At 40.9% G+C, this 14,784-nt stretch overlaps 1 protein-coding gene and 1 pseudogene across 1 annotated transcript in view; one reads left to right on the top strand and one right to left on the bottom strand.

The window, feature by feature from the left end:
• The first annotated feature begins 3,809 nt into the window (after positions 1–3,809).
• LOC117519123 lies at positions 3,810–6,719 on the top strand (annotated as a pseudogene).
• Positions 6,720–12,661: 5,942 nt separating this feature from the next.
• The window catches only part of LOC117519121 (dynamin-3-like), a 76,784-nt gene continuing 74,661 nt past the window's right edge, over positions 12,662–14,784 (bottom strand). Inside the window, exon 20 of the mRNA XM_034180419.1 lies at positions 12,662–12,922. Within this exon, the coding sequence (XP_034036310.1) occupies positions 12,889–12,922 (34 nt within the window). The 3' untranslated portion in view covers positions 12,662–12,888. The remainder of the gene's footprint in view (positions 12,923–14,784) is intronic.

Raw genomic sequence — 14,784 nt, 5'->3', positions numbered from 1 at the left:
TCGCCCCTTCTGCTGCTCCCATTTCAATGGGGTTGACACAGCGGATACAGCCAGAGCCCCAATGGTATTTGGAGCAACTTTTCCACCGGATGCCCTTCCTGACACAACTCCAGTTGTACTTGGAGAAACACACACAGCCCCTGGTCTGCCGAAGAGGTCCTCAATATGGGGTTGACTATAATACATGAATTTACTGATGAGGAAACACATTGCAAGTACAGAAACATACAAAATGGCTTTAAATCAAAGCTAACTAGACTTAATGGTTTGCATTTTCCCACCTAGCCAAGTGTGATGTAAATCTCGGTGATTTGTCTGAGTTTTTGAATGTCTTGATTCACCAGAGTACACGTTATCAAAAGGAAAATCATAAATATTATCGTAAACTATGCATAATGACAGCATTATGTGCATTTTATACCACATTTCAGCCGTTCTGTTTGACTTGTCATTTAACTGGAAATACAACAGAGGGCGCTGTGGCTGTGACAAACAATTTCACTTCCGGGATAATGACGTAAATATTTATGTCAGGAACAGGAACGATCAGAACCGACCAACATTACAACCAGGTAAACATAGCGTTTATTAACATTTATGAGGCGCGTTCAACCCATTAATATAGTTTTCATATGTAACTGACGTGCCTGGTTTTAATGGCGACCCCCAGTGCGCGTCACAGCGTGTAAATGGATTATTTTGATTCGGTTAAGCGTATGTCGTGATTGTAAATCATGCCGAAAGAATTCTCGCGAGAGGTCACGTCAATCAATCAATCAATTTTATTTATGTAGCGCCAAATCACAACAAACAGTTGCCCCAAGGTGCTTTATATTGTAAGGCAAAGCCATACAATAATTACGGAAAAACCCCAATCGTCAAAACGACCCCCTGTGAGCAAGCACTTAGCGACAGTGGGAAGGAAAAACTCCCTTTTAACAGTCAATAACAAACTTTATGTCTTGTAATTATTATTTATTATTTTAGAAAATTGAATAAGTATTTTGTGAATAACACCTTATTGCTACAGGCAAAAGTTTTTATTCATAAGTGTATATTCAACAGCAGAAAACCTCATTTTGTTCCATTCCTTAAATAGACTGAACAAAATGTCAAACTAATTTCTAAATCAAGCAACCAAAAGGTGATAAAAATATCACTATATGTACCTCCTTGAATATTTTGTTTGATACCCCTAGACTTTCCCCCTGTTCCCTCTGTTTGTATACTTGATTGACTACTGGTTATTTTCAATAAAGTTTCTGGAAAAAAATTCAGGTCAGTTAGAATATTTACTTCATTTCCATATGAAGTTATTTCAAAGTATTAGTTACATGATAGATTTCAGTTTTTCTTCACTGGCAGACAAAGTATCATGCATACTTTTGTTTTATATTGCTTTACACGTTTAGGAATTACAGCCACTTTTAGGTCATAAATTGGTAATCGAATAAGCTGAAGGATGATTGTAAACACAAATTGACACCTTTTGCAGCCAGAGGTAGGTATGTCAGAGGTAGGATTCATGATCATTTCCAAGTCACCGAATGCCTTCAATTTTACTTAGACCAGTTCATTACAAATACAGACCGTATTGTAGGGTAAATCTGTCTGGAGTAAGACAGTTCTCAAACTGCGTGACCATGCAAGAGGGAGACTAGTGAGGGAAGCCACCAAGACATCCAGACAATTCTGAAGATGTTACAAGCTTCTGTGGCTGTGATTGTAGAAACTGGAAAAAGTGCAACTTCACCGGTCACAGCTTCAAGGTGGATTGGAACAAGGAAGGATTTTAATGCAAGTAAATGGATCAAATGTAGGCTTGAATCTACCATGTGCGTTCTGGGACACTGTAACTGAAATTTCACATCTTTTTCTACATATTTAAGAATGTTCTTCTCTGTGCATAATGTAATATTTGCCTTTTGCGTCACCAGCAATACTGCTTCATGATAGAGTGGAACAGAGAAGGAATTTTTCAAAAAAGACTGTGAAACCAGAGTTATTGAGAAGGAGCTTCAGCAGCACCAGAGAGAGTGAGAGAGCTTTTCATGAAGAATATGGGAAAAAAAAAAACATTTGCAGTGCGCAAATCCATTTGTATGTAAATGTCTGACTTTTATGTCAGTAGGAGTCCGAATATGTTCAGCAGATATCGGATTCTGATGTCTGACACCTTCTTGAAGGTTCCAACTACTAACTTAATTGATGGGGATAGCAAAGTGTTCTCAACTGACCACCGGAAAGATAAAAACATAATATTAACTAAGCTGATTACTGCATTGTCAAATCATTTCAAAACAAAATAAGCTACGACTGAGGAATGAAAAGTCCAGAAAAGTGAACAGTGAACCTGAACCCAGTCTTTCACTTGTGAAAATGTACAAAGTAATATTTAAGATACTACATTTTATCAGCGCCAGTTCACAATGTGGTGGATCGCAGCTGCTGCTGCTGGCGCTACTTTGAAGTTCTCTGAGACTGAATGATAAAGAACGTAGATCACAAGATGATTCATAAGGTTTGAATTCAATTCATTTTATTTTTATTTGTATAGCGCCAAATCACAACAATGCTGCCTCAATGTGCTTCACACAGGTAAAGTTTAATCTTACAAGATTTAAGAAGGTGCACAGACATTCAAAGTACCGTATTTTCCAGACTATAAGTCGCATCAGCCACTATATCCATTATAAAGAAAAATAAACCATAAATAAGTCGCACTGGACTATAAGTCGCATGGACATACAGGTATGTTAACATGAAAAGTTCAGATGAATATTGTGACAGCAAAAGGAAGAAATGGCGCCACCTTGAGTTGAGAAGATTTATTCGACAGAATACATAAATGTGGTTCTGCAACCGAACCATAACTCGCACCATCGCTGAACGGTTCTTTTCTGACACATTGCCTGCTGTGGACCATAGTACACACCAAGTGTCAGCTGCCGATGTTCGTGCAGCACCTACCTGCGCAGCTCATGACCTCCCAGTGGTGTCGACGCCAGCTCCTTCCAAGTGCAGACGCTAATCCTCCGCCGTCGCTCACCCAGTGCTCCCACACAGCTCTCAGCGTCAACTTAAACACTCTGCTCACACTGATATCCAAGGGTTGAAGCTGTTTTGTTAGCCCTCCCAGAATAACAGCAAGTACCGTGTTCGTCTGCTTCACACGCTGTTTCACAATCTTGTCTGTCTCAGGTGGGTCTGGGTGAGGTGAGGAATACGCGTCCAATGTTCTGTTCTCTGATTGGTTATCATGACCAGCGTGACCTATAGGGTGGCCGCCATACTACAGTGCCCATGATGCATTGCATTTCCGTTTCCGGTGGCCATTTTAAAACATACTCTTTTTACGTGACAAGTCACGTAAAATTGTTTTATTATGGTAAATTAAATGAGAATCTACCAGTATATTTTTCATTTATAAGTTGCTCTGGAGTATAGGTTGCACCCCTGGCCAAAACATGTAAAAAAGTGCGATTTATAGTCCGAAAATCGGTAGGTTAACAACAAAAACATCCTGCTGTCAAGTGTACCGGAAGACTGTATAAAGAGGTTAATACTGGAGTGATGTGAACTAAGTTAAATTGTCGGACTCAAACAGATTGCCCAGAACGTGAATCTAATGTTGCACTCCCAAAAATTACACTTACGTAAAATAACTGCTGCAATTCCTGCATGTTTTACTAATTTACCCTGAAAATTAGTAGTATCTACAAATGTCTCCTAAAAGTGCCATGTTTGATAGTATTTTAAGTGTATTTGTTGAATTTTGTAATGTTCATAAATCTCTGCTTGTTCAGGGTGATGGGGCCAGACAGTGCTCCAGGTCCAGCTGTACCCTGGCGGAAAGTGTTGTGGGAACACCAGCCTTTCCCTGATAACTATGTGGACCAGCGGTTCCTGGAGGAGTTACGGAGGGAATGAGGGCATCCGGCAGTACCACTACTGGGCTGTAGTGAAAGAAGCGGGTTTTGTGGGACAACAGCTGTCCTGTGTGGCCATTTCATCACCCCTTTGGCTCTACATGGTAGCAGGTACAACTTTTGGAATCATCTGTGGTCTAGCATTGTAGAATGGACCACAGTGGCTCTCTGCTCTAGCAACTGGGACATGAATGTATAATTCAGTCACAGATCATGATGAAAATTAATAGACAAGTTCACTTTTTACTAACCTAATCATATTAAATTTTGTTAGCAATTAAGCATTTGAGTTTTCTACTCATCTTTGATGGTTGATTAATTTAATAATTTAGCACAGGCACTGCCTCCAATTAACAAACATAACACTAATTGAAAAACAAATATACCTGTACAGTACAGACAAATACTGAATTTTATGTGCATATTAGTGGTTCTTAGATATCCCCAAAAGAAATTCCAATCAGAATCCTAGTATAAAACAAACAAAAAACTCCAAAGCACACTCTGTTACATATAGTTAAAAAGTCTTTACTTTTTTGGATAGGTCATTTTAAACCATAAAAACTCTCACATGTTTCAGCATCAAGCCTTCGTAAGGACTTTATTAAGTATTTGTAAGTGCCTTGGGGTTTTTCTTGTTTTTGGATGTGCGGCTTCTTTTCTAAAGAGCATCTTGAAATACTGTTTTTTTGGGGGGGGGGGGGGGGGGGGGTTGTTTTTGTTTTTTGCTTCTGTTTATTTATTTATTTTAGTCCAGGAAGTGCTGCCTTTCAAACATTTTGTGATTTTAGAGAATCCTTGTCTTTTTTTAGTGGTTTGATCTCAGCTTGCTGAAACATTCATGTGATGTTCTATCTCGAAGTTTACACTAAAGCAGCTTCCTGTTACTTTATAAGATGTTGCACTACTTATCAAAGTAACCTCTTGAAGACTAAAGGAGGACACCAGTTGCTTTGTGTAAATTTCTATACTACATCTACCTGGATGACAGGTTATTTCTATCATGAACACTCATTCTGTTTTGTTAGGAGCTTCAGCTGATTTCCAGTCGAGAGAGACTTTATTTGCCCTTTGTACTCGCATGCAAGGTTCAGGTTACTTTATTGATACCTGTAGGTAGATTTGTGTTGCAGTAACAGAGCCCATCCAACTTATTAAACATATAGGACAACACTGATATACACAGAGACCTGACACAAACATGAAAGGTGCTCAAAGCCTCACTAGACCACAGCCACTGCAACATCCAAAAATGGTGCAAAAATTGACCTACGATTATTTATTAACTGAATAATAGCAGCTGGAACAAAACTGTTCCTGTAGCACTTTGACCAGAGGGAAGAAGGTGGAATTCTCTCTGTAGAGGGTGTGAATGGTCATTTATAATAGACTTAGTGATCCTCTGTAGCTGCCTGGTATACAGAGACTCGGGGCCAAGCTGTGGTTCATGCTGTGGTTTTGGCAAGACAAGGTTTGGGTACACTGGAATCTTGGTGCAGAGCTCGCGAGGAGACAAATATAAAGGTATAACAGTATAAAAAGATACCTGGTAACCTGAAAAAGAATATATTAAATCCAGTGTGCCCAAACAGGCCATATGATTGGCAATAGACACTTTGACAGATTTGGTATTCGAGATCTCACCCCCTATTCACTTTTTAGAGTTTTTATATTTTCCCCCCAAAATGCTTTGACCACAGTAAATTCCCAAATACAACACAGAAATATCCACTACATCCACCACAGATTACCATTTCAGTATTTTCTTTGTATATTGTGTCAGTGGTACATGATAATGTCGATGCAACATTTTGTTATATTGTGTAACTTTTTCCTTTTGTATCTTAACAAATTTTCAAATCAGTACCAGAATTTGTGACCAACTTCCTAACTCAGTTGCTTCTTCTGAATTGTGTTGCCAGAGCAAGAATTATTTGCATGTGTTTTAAACTGTGAAGCTGTGACACAGTTCCTCAGCCATTCAAATACAGTTAGCAGACAAAGTTAATAATATCCAACCTGTTGATAAGAATAAACATTTCTAACAATGTTTGTGGGCATCGGATGGAGCTAAAACTGTGATTTCACTTCTCTGTCCTCCCTTCAGGGTTTGTCTGAGCCCAGATACCCTTCTGTGCACCCGTCTCCTCTGTGCCCCTGCGGGTTACGGACTATACCAAGTCTTGACGTCTCAGACGAATCGGGCTCTGAGCCCCGCACCCGTCTGGCTGACTTGCAGAGTGCTGCCGTTTTCCTTTCTTTCACCTTTGGCTTCTCCCCCATCCTAAAGACGCTGACAGAGTCCTGTGAGCACGGACACGGTGTACGCCATGTCTGCTGTGATGCTGCTGGCCCACTTGCTGTCATTCCCTTACACACAGCCCATCACCGCCGGGCAGGCCTGTCCCTAAACGCAGCCCTGTTTGCGTCGGTATGTTTGGCCTCTCGGCTCCCAGGAGCTCTGCACACTTTTGCCATGCTCAGCTCCGCCCTGTTGGTGTTTGCACTGTGGCCCTGCCTGATGCAGAGGGTGAGGGAGAACGCCCCTCAGCACTTCACATGGGTGTGTGTAGGCGTGTGTGTTGTAGGAGTTGGGGGTCTCGGGTCCCAGTGGCAGGGTGGAGCCGTGCTTTTGGCCTCAGCTTTAGGAAGCTTGACTCTGCTTTGTCCCTTCCTGCTAGTCAGGCTGCAGAAACACAAGGATAACATCCATGGACCGTGGGACGAGGCTGAGATTCAAGAGGATCTGAGCCACTTTTTTGACTAATATCGACCACAAAGACAAACAAATGCTTTGATCAAACTGACATTAAAATGTGCGAGAACTTTATAGGAAACAGTTTTCTGTCAGTGTTTTGTTGGTGCTGAAAAGCCAAGCGGACAAATGCTCTTCACCCTTTTATAACTGTCCATGTCTGTTATTTTTAAACTTCAAGCTACTGCATTCTTTAAAATGTTGACCTCATAAACTGTATATACCTTTGATACAAAGGTATCAGCTAACACACACTTTTATACCATAATATGCACAAGTTTGTGTCAGTAATATTTAATATTTTACAGCTGCATCGAGTGTGCTGTATATGGAGGAATAACTGTGCAACAGTTAACTATGTGACTTGATAAACAAGGGCTCTGATTCATAAAATATTTTCTTTTAATAACTAGAAAGGCATTCAGGAAATGCATACATCCAGCGAGCTCCAACAGACCACTTTTTACATCTGCTGTCATTTTTTTAATCTTTTTCTTTTTGACATTGTGGAAGGTTTTATTATATACAGTGTGTGTGTCTATATATGTGTGTATCAGGGTTCCAGCTAGGACCATTTTAGTGCCGGGTAAATTATGTGATCGCAGCTCATAGCTTCCGCGGCCCCCTGAAGCTATAGGGTTTTATACCACTAAAACTCATTGACATTGTTTTCAGCTGCTGCCCTTCACAGCTCTGGCCACTGAACGCGCTGACTCTCTGATCTCTGCTGTTTGCGATTTGATAAAGAAAATGAGATATTTCTTATTACTTTAATTATTGGTTTAAAATAGCAAAACTATGATTCCATAAGCTTGAAATATGATCAAATTGGTACATTTTCAGCACATTTCAGTCATTTTTCAGAAATTCTGAGCTGGGTGGCACAGCCAATTTTAACCCGAGAGCCAGGTGGAAATTTGCAGTACAGGACGGAGCACACCTTGCATGTATCAGGTTGGACCTCCCTTTGCCTTCACTACTGCTTATTTCTTCATGGCATTGATTCAACAAGGTGGTGGAAACATGATAGCTTCTTGCAGTCGCCCATCCAACCAGACTGCTCATTCTCTCCTCTGAACCTCTGACAACAACAAGGCATTTTCATCCACAAAACTGCCGCTCATTGGATGTCTACTCTTTTTTGAACCATTTTTTTGGTAAACTTTAGAGATGGTTGCACGTGACGATCCCAGTAGATCAGCAGTTTCTGAAATACTCAGAACAGCCCGTCTGGCACCAACAACCATGCCACCTTCAAAGTCACTTAAATCCCCTTTCTCACACCAATTGATGCTCAGTTTGAACTTCAGCAAGTCGTCATCTTGACCACATCTGGATGCCTGCATGCATTGAGTTGCTGCCATGTGATTTGTTGATGCACTATTTGTGTTAAACAATTGAACAGGTGGTAATAATGTGAAATGACAGGGGGGAAATGTATTGAACACCTGAAGAAAGGGTGGTGAAATCTGTCAACTGGTGAAATCTCCACCTTGTTTCACTTTGAATACTTTCACATCCTTGGTATCAGCTTACAAACTTACTGACAAAGCGACAATACACTAATAATATGAATGAATTATTTATTCAGCACACCACAGATTTAAAAATAATAAAAAAGCTCATAAAGAGAACAATTTAACAACATACCCATGTGGCCGAAATGGTTGTAGAAAGCAGCAAAAGTCTATTGAAAACATGCAACAAAGTGTATGAATCAAAAGTTTCCAATGAGAAATTTCCTTAGTGTATGTGCACAAAATACTGTTAGTGACTTTATCAGAATTCTCATCAGCTGATACCTGTTGTGGGGTTGTGTCTAAATAAACCAGCCAGGAAACAATGTGGTTTTGCCTTCAGAATCCTCTCTCCTTTCTAATAATGTCCTTCAGTACAAAGTCGACTGTGCACAGTGACGACATCCAGAGCTTACAGAGAGAGAGAGACGTGTGCTGCTCTGCAGAGTGCAACCTTCAAACATGCAACAATTGAGCTTTATACAAGCAGTGTGTCTGTCCTAACACATGAAACCTGAGTAAAATTATATACAGGCACATTTTAATTTTGGCTGCTAGACACATCTGAACACTAGATGTCGCACTTTGACTTTTTTCTACCCCCATTGGCGTGGGTGGAGGAAAAAAAGTGATTAAAGGTATTTCGTGAGCAGACTTCGTAACAGTATTGAATTTAAAAATAAGTACATATACACCAGAGATGTAACTAATAACACTTTTTCCAGTGTGTACATTATGTCATAGCAGGAAATACTCTAAATCACTCATTCATCTTCAAACCGCTTACTCCACTTGAGGGTCATAGGGGGCTGGAGTCTATCCCAGCTGTCATAGGTCATGAGGCGGGGTAACCCTGGACAGGACGCCAGTCTGTCCCAGGGCCACATATATACAAACTAACATATGCACACCTATGAGTTTTAAGTTGCACTTGTAGATGTAGTAATGAACTGTGTTAACTGACAATAGTTTTCTGAAGTGTTCCTGAGCCCACGCAGTACGATCGTAAGATCCTTTACCCAATGATGTTGGTTTTGAATGCAGTGGCCGCCTGAGGGATCGAAGGTCATGGGCATTCAATGTTGGTTTTTGGCCTTGCCGCTTATGTGTAGAAAGTTTTCCAGATTCTCTGAATCTTGTTATTATGGACTGTAGATGATGGAATTCCTAAATTCCTTGCAATTGAATGTTAATAAACATTGTTCTTAAACTGTTGGACTATTTTTGCATGCAGTGTTCACAAAGTGGTGATCCTCGCCCCATCTTTGCTTGTGAACACCTGAGACTTTTGGGGGATGCTCCTTTTGTATCCAATCATGACATTCACCTGTTTCCAATTAGGTGTTCTTTGAGCTTTCATCAACTTTCCCAGTCTTTTTTGCCCGTCCCCAATTTTTTTGAAACGTGTTGCAGATATCCATTTTAAAATGAGCAAATATTTGCACAAAAACAACCAAGTTTATCCATTTGAGCATTAAATATTGTCTTTGTGGTGTATTCAATTGAATATAGGTTGAAGAGGATTTGGAAATCATTGTATTGTTTTTATTTACATTTTACATAACGACCCCAACGTCATTGGAATTGGAGTTGTACTATGGACACTAAAAGTTATCAGTCACTGATAACTTTTTGGATACACTTAGGGGTGGAGCACAGTACATATACATCTCTCACGATTCCGTATATGATAATTATATTATTCTGAAGTACAAATAGCAATTCTTGGAGTTATCCATTTACTGTTTTTAGATTTTATAAAGCATTTATGATTCTTCTGCAAGAGATCATTATAGAAAATATATGAATGATGTAAATGAAATCCAACCCTGTATAGTGACCTGAAAATGTTCCTGTATCCATCCTCGGACTTCTCTAAAAAAAAACACTTGTGAAAGTGATTTGTATGAAGAATTAGACTAATCCTCAATCCTGAAAACGGAAGCACTGTTTAAAACGGTTTATGATTCCAAAATGTTATTTGCAAGTTTTTGTTAAAACCCTTGAATTAAAGCAAACAAGCTACAAGCACAAAATGACAACAATGGTCACTCCCAGACTACTTATGGACCTGCATGTACCTGACTGGAGGAATTTTCTGGGTGTTTATTGTGGCACTCTAACCAAATGTCACATTGACAGGTTGACTCAAAAGTTATTTTGCACAATATGACATCTTTTAATGCCATTAAAAATAAACTAGGGTGTTGCCCGTGGGGATCCACGGGTTCTAGATTAGGTAGTGTTTATGAAATAGGTAGCTGACATTTTTCAAGGGTGGTAATAAATTATGCAAAGTTTCTATAATGATTTGGAATGGCGTGCGAGTCCAGAATGTAATTATTAACATCCATTGTTTACTGTGGTTACGTAATAGCTGTAATTTATCTAAATATATTGGTCCTATCAATGTTCCATTTTAGCAGCGTTCAACCTTGACCCAAAATACATAAGCATACCAAACGGCAAATGTCTGCTCTCCCCAGTTTGTCCATGTTTGAACACACGTGCATACACAGAAGCCACTTGGCATGTAATATATAGATGATTTACTACCCCCAATCTCCCAACTCCCAATAATTATCGACGTCCATTGTTCACTGTTGTTAGCTAATATCCGTAGTTTCTCCTAAAATATTAGTCCTATGAACTTTCTGTTTTGGCAGCATTCATCCTTGACCCAAAATACATAAACATACCAAACGGCCAATGTCAGCTCTCCCCAGTATCTTCGTGATCAAAGTTATACACAGACGCATGCACGCGTACACATACAGAGGCCACTTGGCTTTTAATACGAGAACCACTGTTTCATGTGACCACCCTGTGTTTTTTTTATCTTAATACCTATACAGTCCTGTTTTAGCCCTGCGACACACTGACAGCCCTATCCGAGGTGTTCCCCATCTCTCGCCCAGTGACTGCTGAGATAAACCTAAGCGCCCTCTGTGACCCTTAATTGGACTTTTCTAAAATTATAGAAAATGAATCAGTGAATGTTCTGTTTCTTCAGTTCATCAGTTGTGCACAAAACACTCATTAATGATTCCGGTAATCAATTAGCGCCTGTGTGTTCTGTTTAAACATGTGCTACACCTGCAAAATAACTATTGAAAGGAACACTATAACTTTCCACAACTAAGCAGAAAAACAATTTACAACCTCAGGTCATCTGGTCCTCCACGGGCACAGTTGGGGGGGTGAGGGCGCATCATATTTAAGTGAATAGATGCTTCAAGGTCCTTAACACTTTTCACAATGATGTAGAACCCAAAACAACTCATTAAATGTTTATTGGCTACTGATGGAAATGGTAAATGGATTGCATTTATATAGCACTTTTCCATCTGCATCAGACACTCAAAGAGCTTTACAATAATGCCTCACATTCACCCCAATGTCAATGTGCTGCCATACAAGGCGCTTGCTACACACCGGGAGCAACTAGGGGATTAAGGACCTTGCCCAAGGGCCCATAGTGATTTTCCGGTCAAGCTGAGATTTGAACTAAGGATCCTCTGGTCTCAAGCCCAATGCTTGAGACTCTGCTAGCTGGAAAAGCGCTATACAACTAGTCCTCCTCCTCAGAATAGCCATTCCAACTGCCCCTCTACTCAGCATAAGTAATGGGCCAAATTTTGACCTTGGCTTGTGACTTTGATTTTTAGCAGATTTTTCTCAAAATCAACTCACTTTGTCATGGCTGACTCTCCACTATTCCACCAAATTTGGTCCAATTCAGTGTTATAAGTGTTCATACATGGCCAAACGGGCACTCGAAATTCAAATAATACCACCACATGTGCTATTGCTGTACATGGGTGTAATTATTATTGGAAGCTTACAGTAAATAGTATAGCAAGTATCTCACATGCAACAGTCCTCAGTTTGCTGTGGACGTCCTAGAAAGACCCACAACCCCATAGTGTGTTATTACTCCTAGTTTGCACTCCTGATACGTGTAACACTGTAGATGGCCTCAATGAACAAATAAAATTTTAGTCAGCTTAGTTGTTGAAGAAGAAGAAAAAAAAAACACCAGAGGAAAATTCAATCATGAACTGATTGCTTTATGAGAATGACAATGTGACTTTTTATTGTTTTGGAATTTGTGTTGATAGCATGGCCCAAGCAGAGGGTCACCCCTTTGAGTCTGGTCTGCTTGAGGTTTCTTCCTCAGAGGGAGTTTTTCCTTACCACTGTTGCTCTGGGGGTGTAAGGTTAGACCTTACTTGTGTGAAGCGCCTTGAGGCAACCTTGTTGTGATTTGGTGCTATATAAATGAAAATAAATGGAAATTATCTCAGCCCTTCACACCGGAAGAAATCAGGACAAGTTCAAAAACTATTTTTTTATATACAACATTTTTGAAGATATTTATTCAAAAATGTTGTAATAAGAAAATAGTATGAACATAATATACTTTCTGAATAATTAATAAGCGATCTTTTTATTTACACAAAGCTCAGGCACTTGAGACAAGTCCGCAGACAACTGAGTACATTCCAACAGTCGTGGAGATACTTTATGTACAAAACAGGCTCCCAGACAGCAGGTCCCAGAGGAAACGGAGAGGAGACTTCAGCTGGAATACACATTTTACACTTCATGGGCCCTTCTGAGCAGCAGTCAGCAAGCAGCTGGGAGCTTCACTGAGCAGAACGGTCAACATTTCACCACTAAACTGTTATTTTGTGTTTCTGGCTGGTGAAAGGCACCTCCTGAAGAGAAGAGCAGATCAATGTTACTGTTTGATATAACACAAAAAGCTCAATATGCAAAAAATCCCTCCCTCCCTCTTCAGTTTAAATGCTAACGGCTAATTAGCAAAGGTACTTAATGGATTACTTTTTCAGCTGTCATAACCACTAACGGACAAATTAGCATCCACTAAATTTAGCTGAGCTAACTTTAAGTCAGCTTATACGTGTGTGTGTATACAGTGAGGAAATAAGTATTTGAACACCTTGCGATTTTTGAGAGACATAATCTAAAAAAAAAAAAACAAATCTGGAAATCATAATGTATGATTTTTTAATAATTTATTTGTATGTTACTGCTGCAAATAAGTATTTGAACACCTACCAACCAGCAGAATTCTGGCTCTCACAGACCTGTTAATATTTCTTTAAGAAGCCCTCTTATTCTGCACTTTTACCTGTATTAATTGCACCTGTTTGAACTTGTTACCTGTATAAAGACACCTGTTCACACACTCTATCAATCACACTCCAACCTGTCCACCATAGTCAAGACCGAAGAACGCTCCTGGGTGAAGAGGAGCTTCATCCTGGATCCGGCCCTCCTGGCCGACTTCTACCGTCGACACCCCAACAAGCCGGGTCGGGCGCCAGGAGGCGCCCGTTGAGGGGGGGGTCCTGTGTGGGCCGCCAGAAGAGGAGGTACTGCTGGCCCACCTCCAGAGGGCGCCCTGCCTGAAGTGCGGGCTTCAGGCACGAGAGGGCGCTGCCGCCATGGACACAGCCGGGGGTGACAGCTGTCACTCATTACCTCTTGACAGCTGTCACCCATCTACTCAACATCCTCTCACTCCATAAAGACCAGACGTCATCTCCACCTCGTTTGCCGAGATATCATACTTCATTGGAGGTAATATCCTCAGCCATTTGTGATTGCAATATTTGTATATTGTGAGTGTTTGCAGGAGTACTGGTACCTCCGTCGGTGAAAGCTGAGAGAGCGTTGAAGGCACTCTTTTCCCCTGAGGAATCTACAGTACTCTGCAGTTATTGAGTGAGAGGTGGAGGTGGCATTCCCACCGCTGTTGTTACTGGGTGTACACACACCCACACTTGACTGTCTTTGTTCTCGCCAGCAGTACCAGATCCGACAGTCGGGGACGGTGATCACCTGGGAATTCGGGACTTGGCGGCTCCACTATTCACCAGGTTCTGTGGCGGCGGAAATCGTGTGGTTCCGGCTCTTCTCAGGGACAGACGTCTTCTATCCTCGAGCCTGCCCACACGTCACCTTTGTAGATTGACTGTAATTATATTCTGAGATTGTCTGTATGTTTGTTGTGCACATTTCACAACATTAAATTGTTACCTTTTGGCTCATCTATTGGCCGTTCATTTGCGCCCCCTGTTGTGGGTCCGTGTCACTACACTTTCACAACACAGGAGGACCTGGTCAATGACCTGAAGAGAGCTGGGACCACAGTCACAAAGATTACATTAGTAACACATGATGCTGTCATGGTTTAAAATCCTGCAGGGCAGCAAGGTCCCCCTGCTCAAGCCAGCACATGTCCAGGCCCATTTGAAGTTCACCAGTGACCATCTGGATGATCCAGAGGAGGCATGGGAGAAGGTCATGTGGTCAGATGAGACCAGATAGAGCTTTTTGGAATCAACTCCACTTACCATGTTTAGAGGATGAGAACAACCCCAAGAAAACCATCCCAACCGTGAAGCATGGGGGTGGAAACATCATACTTTGGCGGTGCTCTTCTGCAAAGGGGACAGGACGACTGCACTGTACTGAAGGGAGGATGGATGGTGTCATGTATTGCGAGACTTTGGCAAACAACCTCCTTCCTTCAGTAAGAGCACTGAAGATG

This window comes from Thalassophryne amazonica, chromosome 10 (assembly GCF_902500255.1).
Source record: "Thalassophryne amazonica chromosome 10, fThaAma1.1, whole genome shotgun sequence".
Taxonomy (NCBI): Eukaryota; Metazoa; Chordata; class Actinopteri; order Batrachoidiformes; family Batrachoididae; genus Thalassophryne; species Thalassophryne amazonica.
This window is presented reverse-complemented; position numbering and strand designations above follow the sequence as displayed.